The sequence below is a fragment of the Rhyacophila brunnea genome, unplaced genomic scaffold (assembly GCF_057557595.1).
Source record: "Rhyacophila brunnea isolate RB1 unplaced genomic scaffold, BYU_Rbru_1.0 scaffold_3, whole genome shotgun sequence".
NCBI classification, from domain to species: domain Eukaryota; kingdom Metazoa; phylum Arthropoda; class Insecta; order Trichoptera; family Rhyacophilidae; genus Rhyacophila; species Rhyacophila brunnea.
The window spans coordinates 8,416,641-8,436,815 of record NW_028232965.1 but is presented as its reverse complement, the minus strand read 5'-3'; the positions used below and the strand labels follow the sequence as shown (position 1 = coordinate 8,436,815).

The 20,175-nt window shown below is 30.3% G+C and overlaps 1 protein-coding gene across 1 annotated transcript in view; it reads left to right on the top strand.

Annotated features, from left to right (window-relative positions):
• Nucleotides 1-20,175, top strand: part of Obp73a (Odorant-binding protein 73a) — a 54,993-nt gene that overhangs the window by 8,794 nt on the left and 26,024 nt on the right. Inside the window, exon 2 of the mRNA XM_085952665.1 lies at nt 482-575. Coding sequence (XP_085808791.1) covers nt 482-575 — 94 coding nt within the window. The remainder of the gene's footprint in view (nt 1-481; nt 576-20,175) is intronic.

Genomic DNA, 20,175 nt, shown 5'->3' with positions numbered 1-20,175 from the left:
GGCATCCATAGCGGGGGCTGACGGCTGGTCAATGCACTCCCTAGAGATTTAGACATTTTTAGCGATGCATTATACATTCTGTTTTTTAAATTCTATGTTATTGTTTAATTTGTATTTTTTTTTTTGAATTATTGTTGTTTTTTATTATTTTTTAATTTCTTTTCTATAAATTTATTTTTTTTGCTTTGTTTTTTTCTCTACCTTGTTTTTTCTCTAGATGATTTACTTGTAATTTTTATTCTAAATGTCATGTTGTGAACGTCTTAAATTAATAATTTGTTATGTGCTCAACGTGTGTTTTTTTAAATAAATAAATATAATAATTTTCCCATTCTATAGTAGTGAATTTAAAAAATATAGATTTTCAGAATCTGTAAAATATTACGAAAACTAATTGAAAACACATAGGCACATTTGTCAAGTACACCAGTCATGGCGTGTCTTAAAATATAATAAATTAATGATGTGTATTAATTTACAGGAGAAAAGATGTCAGAGTCCCCCCACAGCCCCTCAGAAGATTGAAAGAGTCATCACGCAGTGTCAAGAGGAAATCAAGTTATCGATATTAAGAGGTACGTTACCATAATATGATTAAGATTACGTAGATTTAAACTCAGTTTTATCGAGTTATATTGATGATTATTTTTTATAATATTAAATACCTATTCCTATTTAAACGTTTTTAATATCTATTTGTTCAAAGCGATTGTCACTATTCTCACAAATAAATTATCAAGACTATGAGAAAGACGATTTATATTTTATTTATGTATGTTTATTCTCAAGGCCGGAAATACGAAGCTACTACATATTGGGGTCTCTAAAAAAACAACATTTAATATATATATACAATTATTGATAAATATTGTACAACAACGATTACCCATCCATAACGTGTCGGATTATAATGTCGAGGGCTCAAGTTTGAATCCTGGATCTGAAAATTTCACATTTTTTAAAACGAGTGTTTAGACCCAGATCATGAACTTAATAGGTTGGGCAAGTAGCTAACAATTCTCATAAAAACATAATCTGTCAAAGTAATTCTCGCTCTGTTATACAATTTTATTTTTTCCGACAGGGCCCCTACCAGTTGAGGGCCCTAGCTCCAGCTCCTTTAACCCTATGCTAAACTTGGCCCTGTTTATTCTCACAGTGTTTACAATTAATAGTGCACAACTATTCAATATAAAAAAAACAATTTTTATGGAAAATAATACTATTATTATTAAATATTGTAAATTGAATGTAAGTACATGTAATGAGTAATATGTAGTTACAGGTAATGTTTTAAACTGAGTGAAAAAATATCGCGTTAATATATTGTAGGTATTAATATTTTCACTCTTAGACTACGGCCCCCAATTTTAACAATGTAAAAAAACATATTTATTTTTAATTAATACTATTAGATCAATACACAAAGTTTAATTAAGTATTTCTAGCTTATAATAATTTCCTTTTTACGGGTTATGGTCAATATGTTGAAGAAGTTGACAGTAATTCACAGCAAATAAACTTAATTTAGTTTAATAGTAATCAAAATCATATTAAAACATATAATATCTAGAATGGTTATACGATCGTAAAATGGAATTTTACTGAGTAAATTCTATCTAATTAACTAATTTCAATACTGTGGTAGACCACCCTTTTTAGCAACGCAGCCTTTATAAGCTGCAAACAAAGCAAATGAAAATAGGTATGTACACTTACTCTGGGTATGTACATGTTATTATTTCATACATGCATATTATGTATTGTATCGTATTTTAAGGCACTAAAACTATGTAATCTACATCCTTGAATCTTCTTCAAAAATACGTCATAATCGCGTAGCAATTAAAAAAAATCCGACGTAAATCTTTTTATCTTTTCCTGTGGTCTACTTTCAAACGCGCATCTCAAGGAGACTTGCTTCCTCGCGAGATTGCATACGATTACAATATTTTAAAATATGAAATAATTATCATTCTGTTATTCTCAAGCACTGGTACTCAATCTTTCTAGAGTCATGATAATTTATATTATTCAAATAACCTGCAACCTCCGTCATATTATCATAAAAAGACAATTATTTTGGCATAAAAATCATATTAAAATATAACGACATAAAATAAAATTTTCACACTGTGTATTAAGGGGGGACATGCTCGTCGAAGGTCAAAATTGAGATTTTATTGTATTTTCAAACCATGATCCTGGACACTCCTTAAACGTTGTAGATAATCTATTTATATAATTTTGAAGCCTTACTATCCTTTATAGTTATTTTAAACATTTTATGACTGCATGAAGTATTTTTGTTACATAAAATAGTATTCTTTTAAACCTCTCGCTCTAATGTTTTAGAATATAGTCATATTTCGGTACAGAACTGTGCAGTGGTGTTAAGATTTTTTACATTTATTAATTTTTAAACGCATTTATAAAACCATTAGTATAATTTATTACGAGATAATTTTTGTAAAATATTCACGATAAAAAATTATTTTGATAATCTCTGTGATCCCAAATTTGACAAGAATTAGGCATTTTATTATTCAAAAAATCGGCAAGATTAACACATTTGAAGATGATTCTAAAGATATTTTTTATAAGTTATGTCTTTGACCATTCAAGTGTGATAAAAATCTTATGAATAATGATTGCTTTATAATAATTATTGACCTAAGAATAAGGTAGTGTTTTTTTGAAATACGCCATTTCTTTTGTCATTCCCTAGTAATTAAGCTACAACATACGGCCGTAGCCATAACATGACAAACTATAATTAAAGTAGGGAGTAAAATTATGTTAACGCGCGTGTTTGAACATGTACCTAACCGAATTTATTTTTATTTTTTTTTAAACGGTACATGTTCAAACACGCGCGTCAATATCATTTTACTCTTTACTTCAATTATAGTTTGTCAATTTATGGCTACGGCCGTATGTTGTAGCTTAACCACTGGGGAATGACAAAAGAAATGGCGTATTTCAAAAAAACACTACCTTATTCTTAGGTCAATAATTATTATAAAGCAATCATTATTCATAAGATGTTTATCACACTTGAATGGTCAAAAACATAGCTTAAAATAAATATCTTTAGAATCATCTTGAAATGTGTTAATCTTGCCGATTTTTGAATAATAAAATGCCTAATTCTTGTCAAATTTGGGATCACAGAGATTATCAATATAATTTTTTATCGTGAATATTTTACAAAAATTATCTCGTAATAAATTATGCTAATGGTTTTATAAATGCGTTTAAAAATTAATAAATGTAAAAAATCTTAACACCACTGCACAGTTATGTACCGAAATATGACTATATTCTAAAACATTAGAGCGAGAGGTTTAAAAGAATACTATTTTATGTAACAAAAATACTTCATGCAGTCATCAAATGTTTAAAATAACTATAAAGGATAATAAGGCTTCAAAAGTATATAAATAGATCATCTACAACGTTTAAGGAGTGTCCAGGATCATGGTTTGAATATACAATAAAAACTCAATTTTGACCTTCGACGAGCATGTCCCCCCTTAAGAATTATATCTTTTCTCACTTAGTCCACGTTTACATAACATGATTTAGTTTCGTTCACACTATTTTTACATAATATGGATTAACAACCATTTCACCCTTTTTGCATTGGGTGTGCTTTTTCTTTAAAATAAGCAAATATTATATTTAGTTTAATTTTACTAGTCTCTGTTTACTGCCAAATATTACATTTTTTCAATTTTTCCGAAAAGTATTTTTATAAATTTTCCATCGATAACTGACTATTTTTATTTGCATAAGTATATATTGTTTGTTCGACTATTATTACTTTTATATTTATATATTCCCATTTTCGGTCTAATTTTCTGATTCTCCCGAGAGTCATATTATATTTTTATATACATTTAAATATATATTTACACGTAATGAATAAATTTAATATAAAATTTTGTCCGAAGATGTTGATTTTTGATTATTCTATATTTTTTTAAAATTTACTATTTAGTGGTTGGCGTTGCCCTAGAAAATATCTGAACTGAAATACTTAACGGGTGTAGAGTAACAGGCAATCGATCTTGAGTGTGGAAGAATATGGGATAAACTTAAGCACGTGTCCATAATACGTCATTCTAAACCATATATGTCTTACAAGTAGAGATAGGCAACGATTTGGTTTCCTCATAGAACTGAATGAAGCATGCCGACAATAGCCGATAACTCACGAGAAATGGCGAGGCGATAAAAAAATGCAGGGCATCACGGACGATTTACTTTGGTCATTATTACGTACCCATATAAATAATGTTAACGTAGAAATTTTGCCGCAAATTGATTACCAACCTGTTTCACCATACTTTTTCGCCATACTTGCCGGCTTCACCATACTTTCATATACCATGCCGCCCCTAGTTCTAAACTTTTCCTTCTTTCTGACAACTGTTCTCGGTTTATGCACTAACGCTCAATCAATTTTGGTGTATTTAAAGATTGCAACACACACTATAGCACGTCTACCATGTGTGTTTCATTTTCGTAGTACGCTCACACATTCAAAATCCTGCTTCAAAATGTAGTGTATCGGAATTATATTTATTAATCCTTTCTGTGGTCGCAACCATGGATATGTCAATCCATGGGTAAGGTGTCCATGATTTAGGGATTGTCACCTTACGGGTTATTCTTGAACCGCTGTGCGCGGTTAGTACGGTTAGCATGTAAATTTTCATTTGGTGACACTGGGATTCGTTCTAAATCTTTTTGAAATAATATTTCCCGATTATCAGATAGAGAATAACATCATGATTCATATCTCTTCATTACATGTTTCCAAACAACACGAGTACGTCGCATCTTCTTGACACTGTTTAATCAAAGTTTTGTTACCCACCACAGCTTTCAGTCAATCGTTTTAGATTCGATAAAAACATGTGACATTGGCATTCTACCTCTGGGAAAACTAAAATCAACAACTTTTTTGAATGACTTTTTTAAAAGTAATATTACTATTATATTGAACCACAGTCAATACCTAATTACAGTTTGTTAAATTTGTGAGAAACACTACAGATAATATTAAAACTTAAATTCTCTGAAATATTCAATGCCGTTACTGTTTAATATTGAGAATCACTGTTCTAGTGTTGTAATACGCGTTAAATTTGTTCACAATCTTTATTTTTAATATTTTAGAAAATAGATACCTACTGAATACTCGTGCTGCAGAATTTTATAATTCAAATAAATGTACCTAGTTGTACCGACAATATATTTTTTTTATAAACATTTCCTCTTAACCGTTTTATATGTTATTGAGGTCAACTACATTTGAAATATTATAATAATTCATAATATTCATAAATCTCATAAAATATGTTGAGCTTTATTATAGCGATGAAAATTATAATATAATATATCCGTAAATTACATACATGGTCATCAATGTTTCATCATTATTTTGTTTTGTTTTGAATCATGATTAGGCTATAGAATTACTGTACCTGTCCAAATACTTGCATTAATAATAATCAGGGCTTTTTTTTAAAAAAAAGGTGCCGGAACTCACTTTTACCCAAACAATTTACCTAATGTAAAAACGTCATATGTTTGAATAAAAGTATATAGTGATTTCCATGGTACCCACATCCTGAAGCGGGCCCCTACCTATCACAGGTTAAAGGCAGTGTGATGATCTATAGTAGCGTTTTTTAAATGGTGTTCGAGGTAAAATAATTAAAGGTGTTCAGTGTATCAACAAATATTAACCAAAAAATGCAATTACAAAAGCACATAATTTAAAATGTTAATATGTCCGAAGGAAATTAGCGCCACGATTTTTTTACAATTAGAGCAAATTTGTGATGTGCGTTATTTCAATTATCTGGTAGATCCCCCAGGCGAAAGCCCTGTCAGCCCCCACTTTGTTGGGACCATGGTGATTTCCAAAGTTCAGTCCAATTTTCGTCTGACAAATCGTCTCGATTCCTTTTCTTATAGTTAGAGTCTATGGCCGAATGTCTTCTTCCACTGAGTCACCACCGATAAATGAATTTTGAATGATCGAAAAGTGTCAAATGTGGTCCAACGAGTTTGATGACCAAAATTGCCGAAACTTTTTGGTCTTCAACGAAGCTCTTATTGGGGTAATAATTAGATTCATTTGCAAAAATTCGCGTTCACACTCACTTGAAGAAATAGTAATAGAATTCAATGCACATATCAAACGCGATAGTATTTCAGGATATATCTTTTCATATGAGATGATTCAGGAAAATTAACTAAACTTGTACTATATAATCGCGAACAATGTATCATCTAATTGCTTTTGAAAAATACCGTGAAAAAAGGTGCCGGAACGCCGTTCCACCGCGTTACATTACAAAAAAGCCCTGATAATAATTCTTATTTAATATAATTTTAGTGAAATAAGAACCCAAGTTCACTCAAATATCCACTGTCTATTTAGAGATAATGAAAAAACAATTCAATAATTTTACATTTTATAAGAGAAACGGTAATTTAAAACTTGGGTTCTCATTCCACTAAAATACTTTCATACTGTATTTTTACTTAGCAGGGCAATGTTCATGATACTGTTCCAATAGTATTCTCTATTTCCCTAAATAGGGATTAAGTGTGGGATAGAGTGGATAGACCTTCCAGAATTTACAGCGTCCCTCTTCTAATAATTCCCTCATTGTTGTATTGTATTTACAACTATGTATATGTTACACCGAATGTGCGAAATCGACTATTACATGAAATGGGCTAAATTTTGGCTAATTCATGTAATAGTCAAGCCTGTTGCCTTATTCATGAATAAGGTAAATTTTCTACCGAGTGCATGAAGTCGCCAGGGCATGGAATTCTTAAACTGTCAACATGACAGCAGAAAAAGTAAATTTAATACGGATGATTTTATTAGTTATAATTGGACATAATATAATATTATTAGGTTAGGTTGGGTTAGGTTAGGTTAGGTTAGGTTAGGTTAGGTTAGGTTAGATTAGGTTTTGAAATTCTGAATTATTCAACTGAATGTCCATTTTGAGGTTAGCTAACAAGTGTCAACAATACAATCGACCATTGCATGTACGATACCCAAGCACGAATCAAATCGCGAAAATACCTTTAAATAAAATTCATCCGTTATCATATTATAGTTCTAGTTTTTTTGCGCATAGTAAATGGACATGAACGTCATTTTAGTTATTGATTGGTATATTTTTATATTATAATCAATGACATTTGACACAAATTTGGTTAGTTGCAAAAAATACCACCGGAGCGCGACCACCTATTTCGACCATAGACAATATACGTATATTTTGACCAATCCACGAGCATTTCACACATTTAGTTTAGTTGCAAAAAATACCACCGTAGCGCTAGTATCTAATTTGTCCAAGACATGAAGTAGGCAGAAAAATTACTGCCGATTTCACGCACTCTCCAGATATTTTGTCTAATTCATGAATAAGACAACGGGCTTGCATTTTTCATGATTTAGGCAAAATTTTGCCCATTTCATGTAATATTCAATTTCGCACATTCGGCGTAACATATATATTATTATATGTACAATTAGATTCAGAGTTTTCGTGATATTATTTCCTTCTCTTTTTAACACAACAGACCAAGGGGCATAATAACAGTAGTCTAGTGAAACACTATTGTATTAAGTACTAGAAGAGATCACAAATGCGCAAGCTTTGAGAAAATGACATAAATATATTGTGACCTCATCGAGATCGAACTCGGGGCCCTTGGATGAAAATCCAGCGCCTTTCGCACTGGAAAACGAGAGCCGACATATGGTTCCCTTATAAATAATAAATGACCCTTCGAGAAAGCTTTAGAAGGCTATGTATATATCTTCACCGTTTGTAGAACCATCGGTAAACTAAAACGATGTCGAAGAAAATCTTTTACGGATGGGGCGGGGCCTTGGAGAGTTCATGGGCTCCAGGCAGGAATTTTCATAAAAATCTGAAATTTAGAGAGCATTGTTTCGCACACATTTGAATTTCAGTGATTTTTATTATGAACACTACATAAGGCTTCATCTGGAAGACTATTACACATTTGTTGGTAATCACGCCCGCGATGACGAAGCGGCTATCGCATCAACTTATAATGTCTTGGATCCCGGGTCTGAAAAATTCACACGTTGTTTGGTCATATTAGATCGAACAAGTGACTAACATACATTTCTCATAAAAATACAAACAGATCTGTTAATACATCTTACAGTCTGTGGAGCATGTATTAACATACCAGGGGGATACTATATCAACGGATCAAATTATCTAATAATGAGCGTATTTCCAAGACTTTCATTTATATTAAATTCTCTAATGTACCTACTAGGTTTAATAAGATCCAAAACTTAAAGCTATCTAGAATAAATTTATTTTCACTCTTTTTTAATTATTTCAACATAAAATAATTATATTCCATGCTAAAGTATACCTTTATAAAATTTTATAGCCAAATCTTAGTAAACAATAGCCGTGAGTATTTCCGCATTAACCAACAAATGCTCTCAAAAGTTAACTGTAACAATTTGAAAAGTAAATTTGCATATAGTGATATATTTAACGATCTTTAAAGCAATGGAATTAAAAAGCATTGCGGTTAAGTCTTGTCTGATTGCCAAAATCGTTATTTAAAATGGCTGGCAGTTTTATGTGTCAATCTGATAATGTAGTCTGAATAGTCATTTTCTGAAATTATCAAGTCCGTTCTGATACTTTTTTAATGTTATGTTTTGTATAACTTGTACACTGGCCTTCGTACTACTTATATCGCATATATTATAAACCTTTAGTTTTCGAGCTATTTTCAAAGCTATCTTTTTTCGTTTCCATTTTTATCTGTTTGTTTATTTTGTGAACATATTATGCTATCAGCCTTTCGCTATATGGGTAGTATTATTGCAGGCTAAGAATAATTATAATGTGCAAGAAAATAGCACAACAAAATTATAAAATAATCAAATAAAGAATGAGAATTAAAATGAATAACACTTAATTTTTATAAGCGAGTAGGTATATTGGAATATCTTAAACAAAGATTGATACAACATAATTTTGAAAATACTTCTGAGAAAATATATTATAACCAATAGAAAAAATCTTTTTGAAAAAAGTAAGACAGCCCGCAGGTATCGCGCCCACGCACATTGACCACAATGCTAAACGAGTCATACTTAATTAAACACATTTTAACTAATGGCTTTTAATACTCACTGAAGCGCTTTCTAAATTGAGCTACTATTTGGCGATCAGCTTTTGTTATTTAAATCAAAGTAGGTATTAATTTAATTACTAACCGACATCACGGATCACTCGGTTATAACGTATTTTCTCAGAAGTGTTTTCAAAATTATGTATGTTCAATAATTAGAATGTTACATTCTTAAATCTTATAAATTATTCGTTGAATTAAAAAAATAGTTAACTCAAGATTGATACATTTCAAATATTAACTAATTGTTAATACACCATTTTCATAGATGATATTCATTTATTTGTCAATAAAATCAGTATTGACAGACATTACAATATAAAATAAACCCATGACATTTTTATTACATTCCGTACTAATTAATTGGGTAAAAAAATCACACGAATTTTTCTTTAAAAATACAATACCTAATTGGTAATGTATCGCCGTTATACAATAAGTTGATAAAAATGCATGCGTCCATTTTAAATATTCTATTATAATTCATATTAGAGTAAATATGAGTAACGTAAGTGTGTACGACCACAAATTGTTGTTGATTACTGACACGGTTAAGGAGATTTTTTTTATAATATAATCAGTTCAAAAACTACTTTCGATTTAATATTGCATTGACGGCAGTATGTGTATTTTTATATAGCATGTTGATAATTAATCCAGTACATTATATTATTATCAAAGGCCACAAAAAACACTTCAAATTCCATTAATAAAATAAAACAGTTTCGATAATTGAATATAATTAAAATTATTAATGATTTTCAAATATAGGTGATAAATAATACATGTGTTTCCATTTTTTTTTCTAAAAAGTATCCAACGGTTTTTATTAAGTATTTCAATTTTCGTGTACCTTATGGTCGTTTTCAATGGCTCAAAGATATAGAATTTCTTCGATATTTCTATCACTAATTTCTTATATCCCTTGTATAAATACTAGCATTAATAATGATTAGTTAATTACGGTTATCACAGAATTGAGGTTATCCTGATATGGTTGTTTTAAAATGGATTGTTGTTGGTCATTTGCTCATCCCATTGGGTTAAAATTACTTTGAATTTGAATGACAGCTAATAAATGAACAAAGTACAACAAAATATTATTAATTATAATAAATTCTAACATTCATTAACAATGTGATACAGATCGCTTAACATGGCAGATCTTTTTATTAAAACATTAATTGATGTCTAGAAAAATTCACATGCTTCCGAAATTCTATCAAGAAATATTATTATTCGTGAGATTCAGCATATTTTATGTTTATTTCTCAACATAATTTCTCATGTAAAGTAATGATTTATAGTTTCAATAATATTTACTGTAGAATAACCATTTCCTTATATTTGACAATTTGTTGAAAATTTTACTTAAGTAGTTAAAAACAACAAAAAATATTAGTAGAATACCAACAGATTAAAATAATAATAATAACTAATCGATATAGGTTTACGAGATGTACATAGTTATTAAGTATGCAGCATTTTAGACAATTAAACCAATTTGTAGAATACAATATAATTTATATTAAGTCGGTATCCCATTTATATACCAGACTAATGGAATCATTATAAATGAGTACTGGATGGAGTAGAGAACTTTGTATGAAGGTAACAAACTACACATGCGTTTTTTTCTACCACCCGCCACGTCTCCATAATCTATCAGGCATTTATCGTAGCCACAGAACAGATAAACAAGATATACACATGAAAGTCAGTCGTCATGGACCAAGGCTTTGAAGGCGTTTTCCTACTTTGTTACCAATATTGTCAATATTTAATACAATTTCGTTTACGTTACAAACTTAATGCATATTATAGTACCAATGACATTAATATGGACGAAGCATCTGGAAAAAAATGACACTCACTTTTTTGTCGGGTCTGCCGAATGGCATAATCTGTTCTAACGCCATTACAATAAAGGTTCAAAAAGATACAAAAAAATTCTCGATGCTTCTTGTCGGGTCTGCCGAATGGTTCGGTTCGAACAGGTTCGCTCAAACGAACATTGATACTAGAAACACTGTTCTAACGCCATTACAATAAAGGTGATATTGCTATAAATTCCCGATGCGTGATATCGCATAATGGATATTGCGTGACGTCTACCTATGCACGTGCGAATGTTACGTTTGAATTTACTTGCTAGCTACTGTACTGAGTGCGTCGTCCATTAATAATGTCATTGTATAATACAGACATAAATATTGAACACGTGTTTGAGTTTTTCTCATGTTTTTCCACGCTTAAGAATTACAGCCTCACCCAGAAGGCATCACACTTTTCTTATATGTGTTTTCCCTTATCCCAGAGCAACGAACGAGAGGCTCGCTTAAATTTTGTGTTATAAATTAGTGTCTTATTGAAAACTAAATAATTTCCTCTCATATCAACGTAGTAAGTTAGTCTATATCTTAGCGGTAATATGACATATATGAATAACGATATTATGTTTTTGTTTTCGTTCGCTTAATGGACAATGAAAATTCAATAATGCCATAACCTACTTTCGGACTATACCAATATGTATTTTACCATTGGCGTTATTTGCATACCTACATCATTTTTGTTGCTGTCTTCAATGTGTACATTTGGTCAAGAAATTCTTAGTTGCATTTATTTTTTCTTTTTTATGAAATATATTGAATATTGTGGTCGACATAATAATAATATACAATAGCTAAAGTTGTATACTAATCTAACATTTATAAACAAACGCAACCATAAAATTATAAATACATCACCGGAGAGATTTGTAGGGAAATTTATGCATTTATGGTGTTGTAAAACACAATATCTATTTAGCCGAAGTGTTGATGATGGGAAACGATCTCGTCTCCTTTCTCTCGGCATGTTCCGAGTTCCGACCTTACCCACGCCACTACGCTAAACTATAATAACATAATATATCCATCTTTTACAGTCCAATCGAGACGAACAATGCCATTTTCTAGCGGCCGTTTCCGATCACCTTCCTTTTCTAGTTTCAATTTCATCTCATGGAAAGTAATATTATTTCAACATACACGACATCTTTGAATGAAAAAACAATGTAAACATACCCATAAATTTATTATTGATTCCACTCTATTTTCATTCGGAAGTTTGTGATACAAATATACTACTCAAATTTTGCTTTAAATATTATTTTGTTATGAACAGTCGGCCCACGTGCTCGTCGTAGGTCAAAATTGAGTTTGTATTGTATTTTCAAACCATGATCCTGGACACTCCTTAAACGTTGTAGATAATTTATTTATTTAATTTTGAAGCCTTATTATCCTTTATAGTTATTTTAAACATTTGATGACTGCATAAAGTATTTTTGTTACATAAAATAGAATTCTTTTAAACCTCTCGCTCTAATGTTTTAGAATATAGTCATATTTCGGTACATAACTGTGCAGTGGTGTTAAGATTTTTTACATTTATTAATTTTTAAACGCATTTATAAAACCATTAGTATAATTTATTACGAGATAATTTTTGTAAAATATTCACGATAAAAAAATATATTGATAATCTCTGTGATCCCAAATTTGATAAGAATTAGGCATTTTATTATTCAAAAAATCGGCAAGATTAACACATTTGAAGATGATTCTAAAGATACTTATTATAAGCTATGTCTTTGACCATTCAAGTGTGATAAACATCTTATGAATAATGATTGCTTTATAATAATTATTGACCTAAGAAGAAGGTAGTGTTTTTTTGAAATACGCCATTTCTTTTGTCATTCCCCAGTGGTTAAGCTACAACATACGGCCGTAGCCATAAATTGACAAACTATAATTGAAGTAGGGAGTAAAATGATATTGACGCGCATGTTTGAAGTTATACCTGCCGGTCAGGTGTTTATTGCTAGGCTTAAAATGTGGAGTGTCTTGGTATAGGGAATTTATCTGGAAAAGTTCGGTATTCCGCGGTCAAAACGACGAGAAACTGAATATATTTGGAAGTCAGTGGCACAACCCCGCCGCCTTAAAAATCAATAAAAAATATTATGGCTATATTTTTAAATTAAACTTTCCCTCCTAATCATTTTTATATGTGCGCGCCTGCGTGATGTTATTAAAATACTAATTATTGTATATCACCACTAAAGGGTTATTATTTTTATTTTTCATTAAACTTAACGTTACATTAAATTTATAATTGTATTTGTCATTTTTACTTTAATATCTACATAAGCACACACTTTTTTTCTACTTTCTTGTTATATTGGTTGTTATTTGTAATTGAGTCATTTTTATAATTTGTATTTATTATGTATTATGGCGCATTGGCCAATCGCTGTAATTCTATAATTCTCTTTTTCTAAATAAATAAATTTGTAAAAAAGGATGATTTTTTGAATAAATTAGTGATGTTAGTAATTTAATCATCTCATTAAAATATTTTTAATATGTATTTTTTATACCATGTCCGATCCTAATAAAATCATAATATGAGCCTCCACAGAGTGGAAGTTTTGTATTAGCACATTTTATTTTTACGAGAAATGGATTTAAACCACTTGTTCAACCTATGAAGTCCATACTCTGAAAAACAATATGTGTACATACTTGCCAGACCCTAGATTCGAGCCTGGGACCCACGACGTTATCGGCTGACGCGCGGCCATCGTGGGCGCACATTGAATAGGTAGATATTGGTAAATACAATTAATTAGAAGTAAGGATTTCCCAAACTCAGTTTTATAGGTTAAAACTTCCTCTAACAACCACAACTTTTTGGCAGGTCAGACAGTACCTAATTATTGTTGACTATATTGCATAGAGTAGTCAAACATATATATTATATAAATATACATATTATCAAGGTTATAAAATTATTCTTGTTTTTGTACAATAATAATTAATACTAATAAAATTATTGTAACGTGCATGCTACGAATTCTTAGCAACGCGGCTAGGCAGTAACCAAATAGATATTAGATCGAATTATAAATGGGTACGTAATAAACTGGGAAGAGTTTTGATTGAATGATCGAGCCAAATGTAATTGAATCTTAACTACTACCAAGATCAGACATCTGTTAAATTAATAATACCGTTTCACCTGTGTCAGGAGTCTGGACCGTAGGAAGGCGGATTATAAAATTGGACGACTCATATCCTCCCACGTCGAATAATACTTATAAGCAATTATTTATCATTGTGGTGACTGTGACTCGACATTTAAATGGCAAACTATAACAAGATTGCTATATATATATGTATACCTTTACCATGCCTATTATTCAATGTTAAATAATATATATTATGTAGGTAGGTACGTGAATATTACATTTACTTGATTTCCTAGGTATGCAGATACAATCTCTTCCTCAAACATCTCTCTCAAACGAATTTTGTACATTTTCATGATTTGAATTCTTCTTTTGGTATAATAAAAATATTACCTAATAAACAAATGATTTGTTTCGTCATAAAAGATATTTATACAATAATTTGCACACGTAGGTACAGCATTTTGTTATTGTAGGTACATAATAATTAAATAATAACATATGTACTAAATTTAATGTAATTGATAGTATAATAGCCAGTTTACACGTGCAAGGATTTACTGCTGAAAATGCACGTGTTCTAAGATTGCATGTATGGATCAAAAAAGTTCAGCTTCTGAACATGGTATGCGCAGTAGAGTATTTTACGATAGTGGCGAACCTGCCGGAAAAATACGAACTACAACGTACAGAGCATTTTGACGTTTACCAATTTTCACAACATTACATAATAGCACCATACAATGACAATGACAACAACGCGTCTCGGTTATGTTTGAAGAATGAGATTGGTGAGACAGTCAGCACTTTTGCGTGTAAACAGTAATTATTATCGCGATAGTTTAATTTACACATTATTCGTGCCAGTAAATCCATGCACATGTACATGCGCTATTATGCTCTATAAAAATAAATTGTAATTATTATAAGACAGACATTCCACTTTTTCTTGTTTCTTTTTTATGCGTGTTTTATCGAAGATTGGCCGAAAAAAAAATCTGTTGGAGACTTTGGAGAAGGAGTCCAACGTTGATGAACGTTATACTAATTTATGATTCTTGGCAAAGAAAATGTTCAAAATGAATTACCTACTTAGTTACATATCATTACAATTTATAACTTCAAATCAAAAATTGCTTCACAGTTTTGAGTTTTATGTAAGTAGTTTATAGTAATTTATAATTCCTACCTAATTAAATACCTAACTAAAATAATGAATATTTTAAGTAGAATTTATTTTTTTCCCAAATATAGGGGAAGAGCTACAATTATTGGCCAGTTAAGGATTTTTTCAACTTTGTTAATTTTTTGTGGACAGATATCATTAGGAAGGTGAAATAAAAAAATATTATTTGTTAAATTGTTTATTTATTTATAATAATCAATTATCAGAACATTAAAAAAAAAATATTTTACACCATAAAAAAAATAATCAAAAAAAAAGGCAGAAATCTACAATTATTGGCCACTTTTTTCAATTATTGGCCACCAAAAATGCAATTATTGGCCACCCCGAAATTGCTGTAATAACATTATTTAAACAAAAATTAAAAAAACAGTTTATGTAATATTATGATCACACATCATTATTAAGTGTTCAATCAAGTACTTAATGCAACTTTATCGTCATTTTATTAGACATACGTAACATATTACTTAAAAATACAAAGAACACATTCACATTGAGTTACAGTGAGATAGGCATATTTAATTAAATACGTAGAGCTTGTTGAAAATTGATTTCAAAAATTCAAAAGAAATCTAATACCTAGCTAATAGAAGTTAACAAACATCTTGACGTAGCATAAAGGATAAATGAGAATCATTGAAGTTTCAGTAGAGAATTTTTGCGGAAGGAATTTTAGTTTTGAATTTTAGTGTGCTTCTTGGTATTTCAAATCTTCTTGTTACTGAACGCAAAGACTCTTCACTATGGTCTTTCATATACTCTATTGCTTCTTTAATTCTTCAGTTCTTGACTATATTTCATTCGTTTATTTTGATGCATTTTTATTCTGGAACAATCAAGAAAAAAGTTTCTATTATCGGCCATCAAAGCTACAATTGTGGGCCAGGTGGCCAACATTTATCTACGAATGTCGGAGAAATTTAATAAAAACAAAGATGATTAATAATACTGTTAAAACACTATTCAACTAATAAAAATAAATGTAATACTTTACTAATTAGTCACATATTATTCTATTATTAGCAAGGCCGGCCGATAAAGGAAAATCGACGTATTTTGGAATCAGTTATTGGCCACCATCATAATATACCTACCCACCTATTTTTTCCAAAATATATGTCTAATGATGTATACATAAATCAAATACATAGATACTTGTCAATTGGATTAGCATTTTGTATGATATTAAATGTTTAACATACCTTTTAACAGAAGTCATGTCCTTGTACAATTTACAACAAATCGCACTTATTTCACGGTTTCGCTTAAACTGTCAGATACAAATGCGGTTTTGAGGTTGTTTTATAATGCTAAAAGTAACAATTATCTGTTTTACCAACGGAGGAATAATTGACGAGATTTTTTAATAACTTAACAGATGGCAGTGTTGATTTAATATCTTAAAAAACTAGATTTTATCTGCAAGTGGCCAATAATTGAAGCTGGCCCATAATAGTAGCTCTTACCCTATTCAAATACACAGACAAGCTCTTCAAGTCACATATTATATATTAGCCAAAAACATAAATGATAATTTAGTCGCAAAATAATTTTTTTAATATCATTTTTTAATGGTAAAAGAATGTATCTTTATAATGTTTCCAATAAGGTATTTCGTATTTACATATCTGTTTCAGATTAATTATGAAAATTATGATAATATAAATATAGCGTAGCATAATCAACTGAGTTTATTAGCAGGATGATTAATATTGATCGATTAATTCAAATATAACCATGAAGCGGATGTGCCTTCATATGTAATTTATTTAAGAGATCAGAAGCAGCAGGATATTTTTTGAAGTAGAGATTTAACTTTTGGGAAACACATAGTTTAGATTTTTACCATTTGTTCTTTTGAAAATTGTTTTTTTTTTCCGTTTTTTTGTTGAGTTTGTTTGAGTAATTTTAATAAATTACTTTCATATTTTATATCCTAATAATAAAAAAATAGATTATGTAATTAACATGCATTGTTTATTTCATATCATAATGGCGTAAAATGTTATAAAAAACAATTGCAATTGAAAAATGCATGTTAATTATTCACTTTTAATATTAGAGCGTAATCTCCCATTCGTTGCAAGCTTAAATTACATACAGATGTGTAAATTAAAATAATACAATAGAAATCACGGCTCGTGACTGTTTTAACAATATCATTATTATATAGCCAAATCTGGCGCAATTAAAAATCGACTACATACCAACATTGTCACATAAATACGACCTGGCAATTAGTTCATTACACCAAAAACGTTGTTACAAAACCTACGACAAACAGAACTTAGAATATCACTTTCATTAAAAGAATTACATGTAACGTAAGAACAAATAATAATCACACACGGTAGGTGTTTCTTATAATAATGATGTATAGTCAATGAACTCATTGAATGCATCTTTCATATTTTAAACGTCTTTTTGTCTGATATACCTACTTACCAAAAACATACTATTTTTAACCCATGTTATAATAATATATTCATGGATTTTTTTCGATGATAGAAAAGTAGTTTTAAATCAAAAGCGAAAAATCACAATATCAAAAAATATATTCATCGAATTCATATTTTTAATTCGCCACACTGTAAGACCGCAACATATCATTCACTAATTTACAATTGAACATATTTTATTACATATAATACTAAAAGAAAACAGTAATAAATATATTATATAGATAAGTAAAACCCGAACAGGCACTGATATCTAGCAAAAGTAATTAATGGGATTCTTTAGATATGTAGATAAAATTGAGAATACCTAGAATTAAGCTAGTACCTACAACCAAGTATTTAATGATACTAATTCTGAAGTACCTACATAGACGTAGACTAATAAATAGAACTCCGATAGGCTATATCCCAATACACTACATTTTGACGCAGTTTTGAATGTGTGACTGTACTACGAAAATGAACCATGCATTATAAACGTGCAATAGTGTGTGTTGCAACCAATATTGAATGAGCGTCATAATGATTACATGACTCAATACACGTTGTGTCCAAAGGATGTAAGCTGCTGATGCCGATGTATTAGCTAAATTTAGCTAGCAATTAAAAAAAGAAGGAAGTGACGTGGGAAAAGCGACTTAAGCCATCATTTTTGTTGGTTTTTTTAATTAACTCAATAATTAATATCAGATTAAGGATATAACAACCAAATTATTGATTATCATGCATTTCAAGGATATGTCTATTTTGTATTTTAACTTTGACCAAAAACGTTTTGTTCCTCCTGTAATATTTTATTTGTGTGGATTACGCCCTTTTTCGTTTACAAAGTCGACATGTATTCCACAGCTGCGTGATTTTTTTTTACGAACGTTGGTTATTAACCATTTTCTCGACCGATTGCACGTATATGTATAAATATAAGTACGTTGTATTAAAATGATAATAATATATTGACAATCAATAATTTTATGTTCTGCTTTAACGATTCTGTAGAAAAATGTATGCTTTCTAAAGTATGCCAACTATTACACCGTATATATTGACTATAATAATATATCGCTTTCCAACCATTATATATTATTATATTAAGCTTTACTAACACTGAGTAAATCATAATATAATGTAAAACCACCGGGAAAAATAATGCATTGAAATCCAGAGGCCTTTCTTAAAAACAGTTTATTGCAGTTAATAGAAAGGTGCAGTTTTATTTAGATCACAATTATAGTAAGTGTACCGCTAAGAAAAAAACGGTATGCATGCGGTATTACGATTCGGCCAATTCGGACAGTGAAGAAAAAGTCACGGCATGTGAACAAAAACAATAACATGTCGCGTGTGTTCCGATGAAAGATTCCACTGCTGGATTTAGAAAGCATATCATCCAGTTGGCTACACCGCGCCAATTAATTTATTTTAAACACTCATAATGGAAACTGTTTTCTCATTTCGAAGGTGTTTAATTTGCAAATTACCTACAAGCTATTATCTATATTTTTTTCTTGTGCGAAATAAGAATTACAAGATGAACACTCGGTGAAATACACACATGAAGATGTAATTATTATAATATGTCTTATCGTAAATAATTTATTTCATCTGATATTTTATTTTTAACTGTCATACATAAATCATATCCTGCCATATAAACATATTAAAAATAAATACCCTTTTGGCATAATATATCTGTCCAAAGCCGTATCCGGAAATTTGTACGTAAACAGTTCAGCACAGGACACTTATTCGTGCGCCGCATTACGTAAAACATGAGTTCGTGTAACATTTAATCAAATGACGAGTTCTTCGTTGAACATTTCACCGTGGAGTATATTTGTACGTATGCTACAACATGTGGCGAATTTTATGAGATGTCTTTGCTAGGTTAGGTTAGGTTAGGGTTAATCTAATTGGAACAGTACTATTTGAAAACTATCGCCGCATTTTGTAAGATACGTAAAAATGTATTCAACGGTGAAATGTTAAACGAAGAACTCGTCAATTGATAAAATGTTATACGAACTTATGTTTCACGTACTGCGGCGCACTAATAAGTGTCCCACGATGAACTGCATACGTATAACTTACATATAACCGTCCAAAGCCGCTTCCCTTCAGTTGTGTACGTCCAGGATCTTTAAATTCAACTTGACACCATCCCTTCATCCTCCAGTTTCACGAACAGTCATTCCTTTGTCATGCGTGACTCTTCCATCATGTTTAGATTTAAAATAAGGAGCGTAGTAATATAAAATTCGGAAACC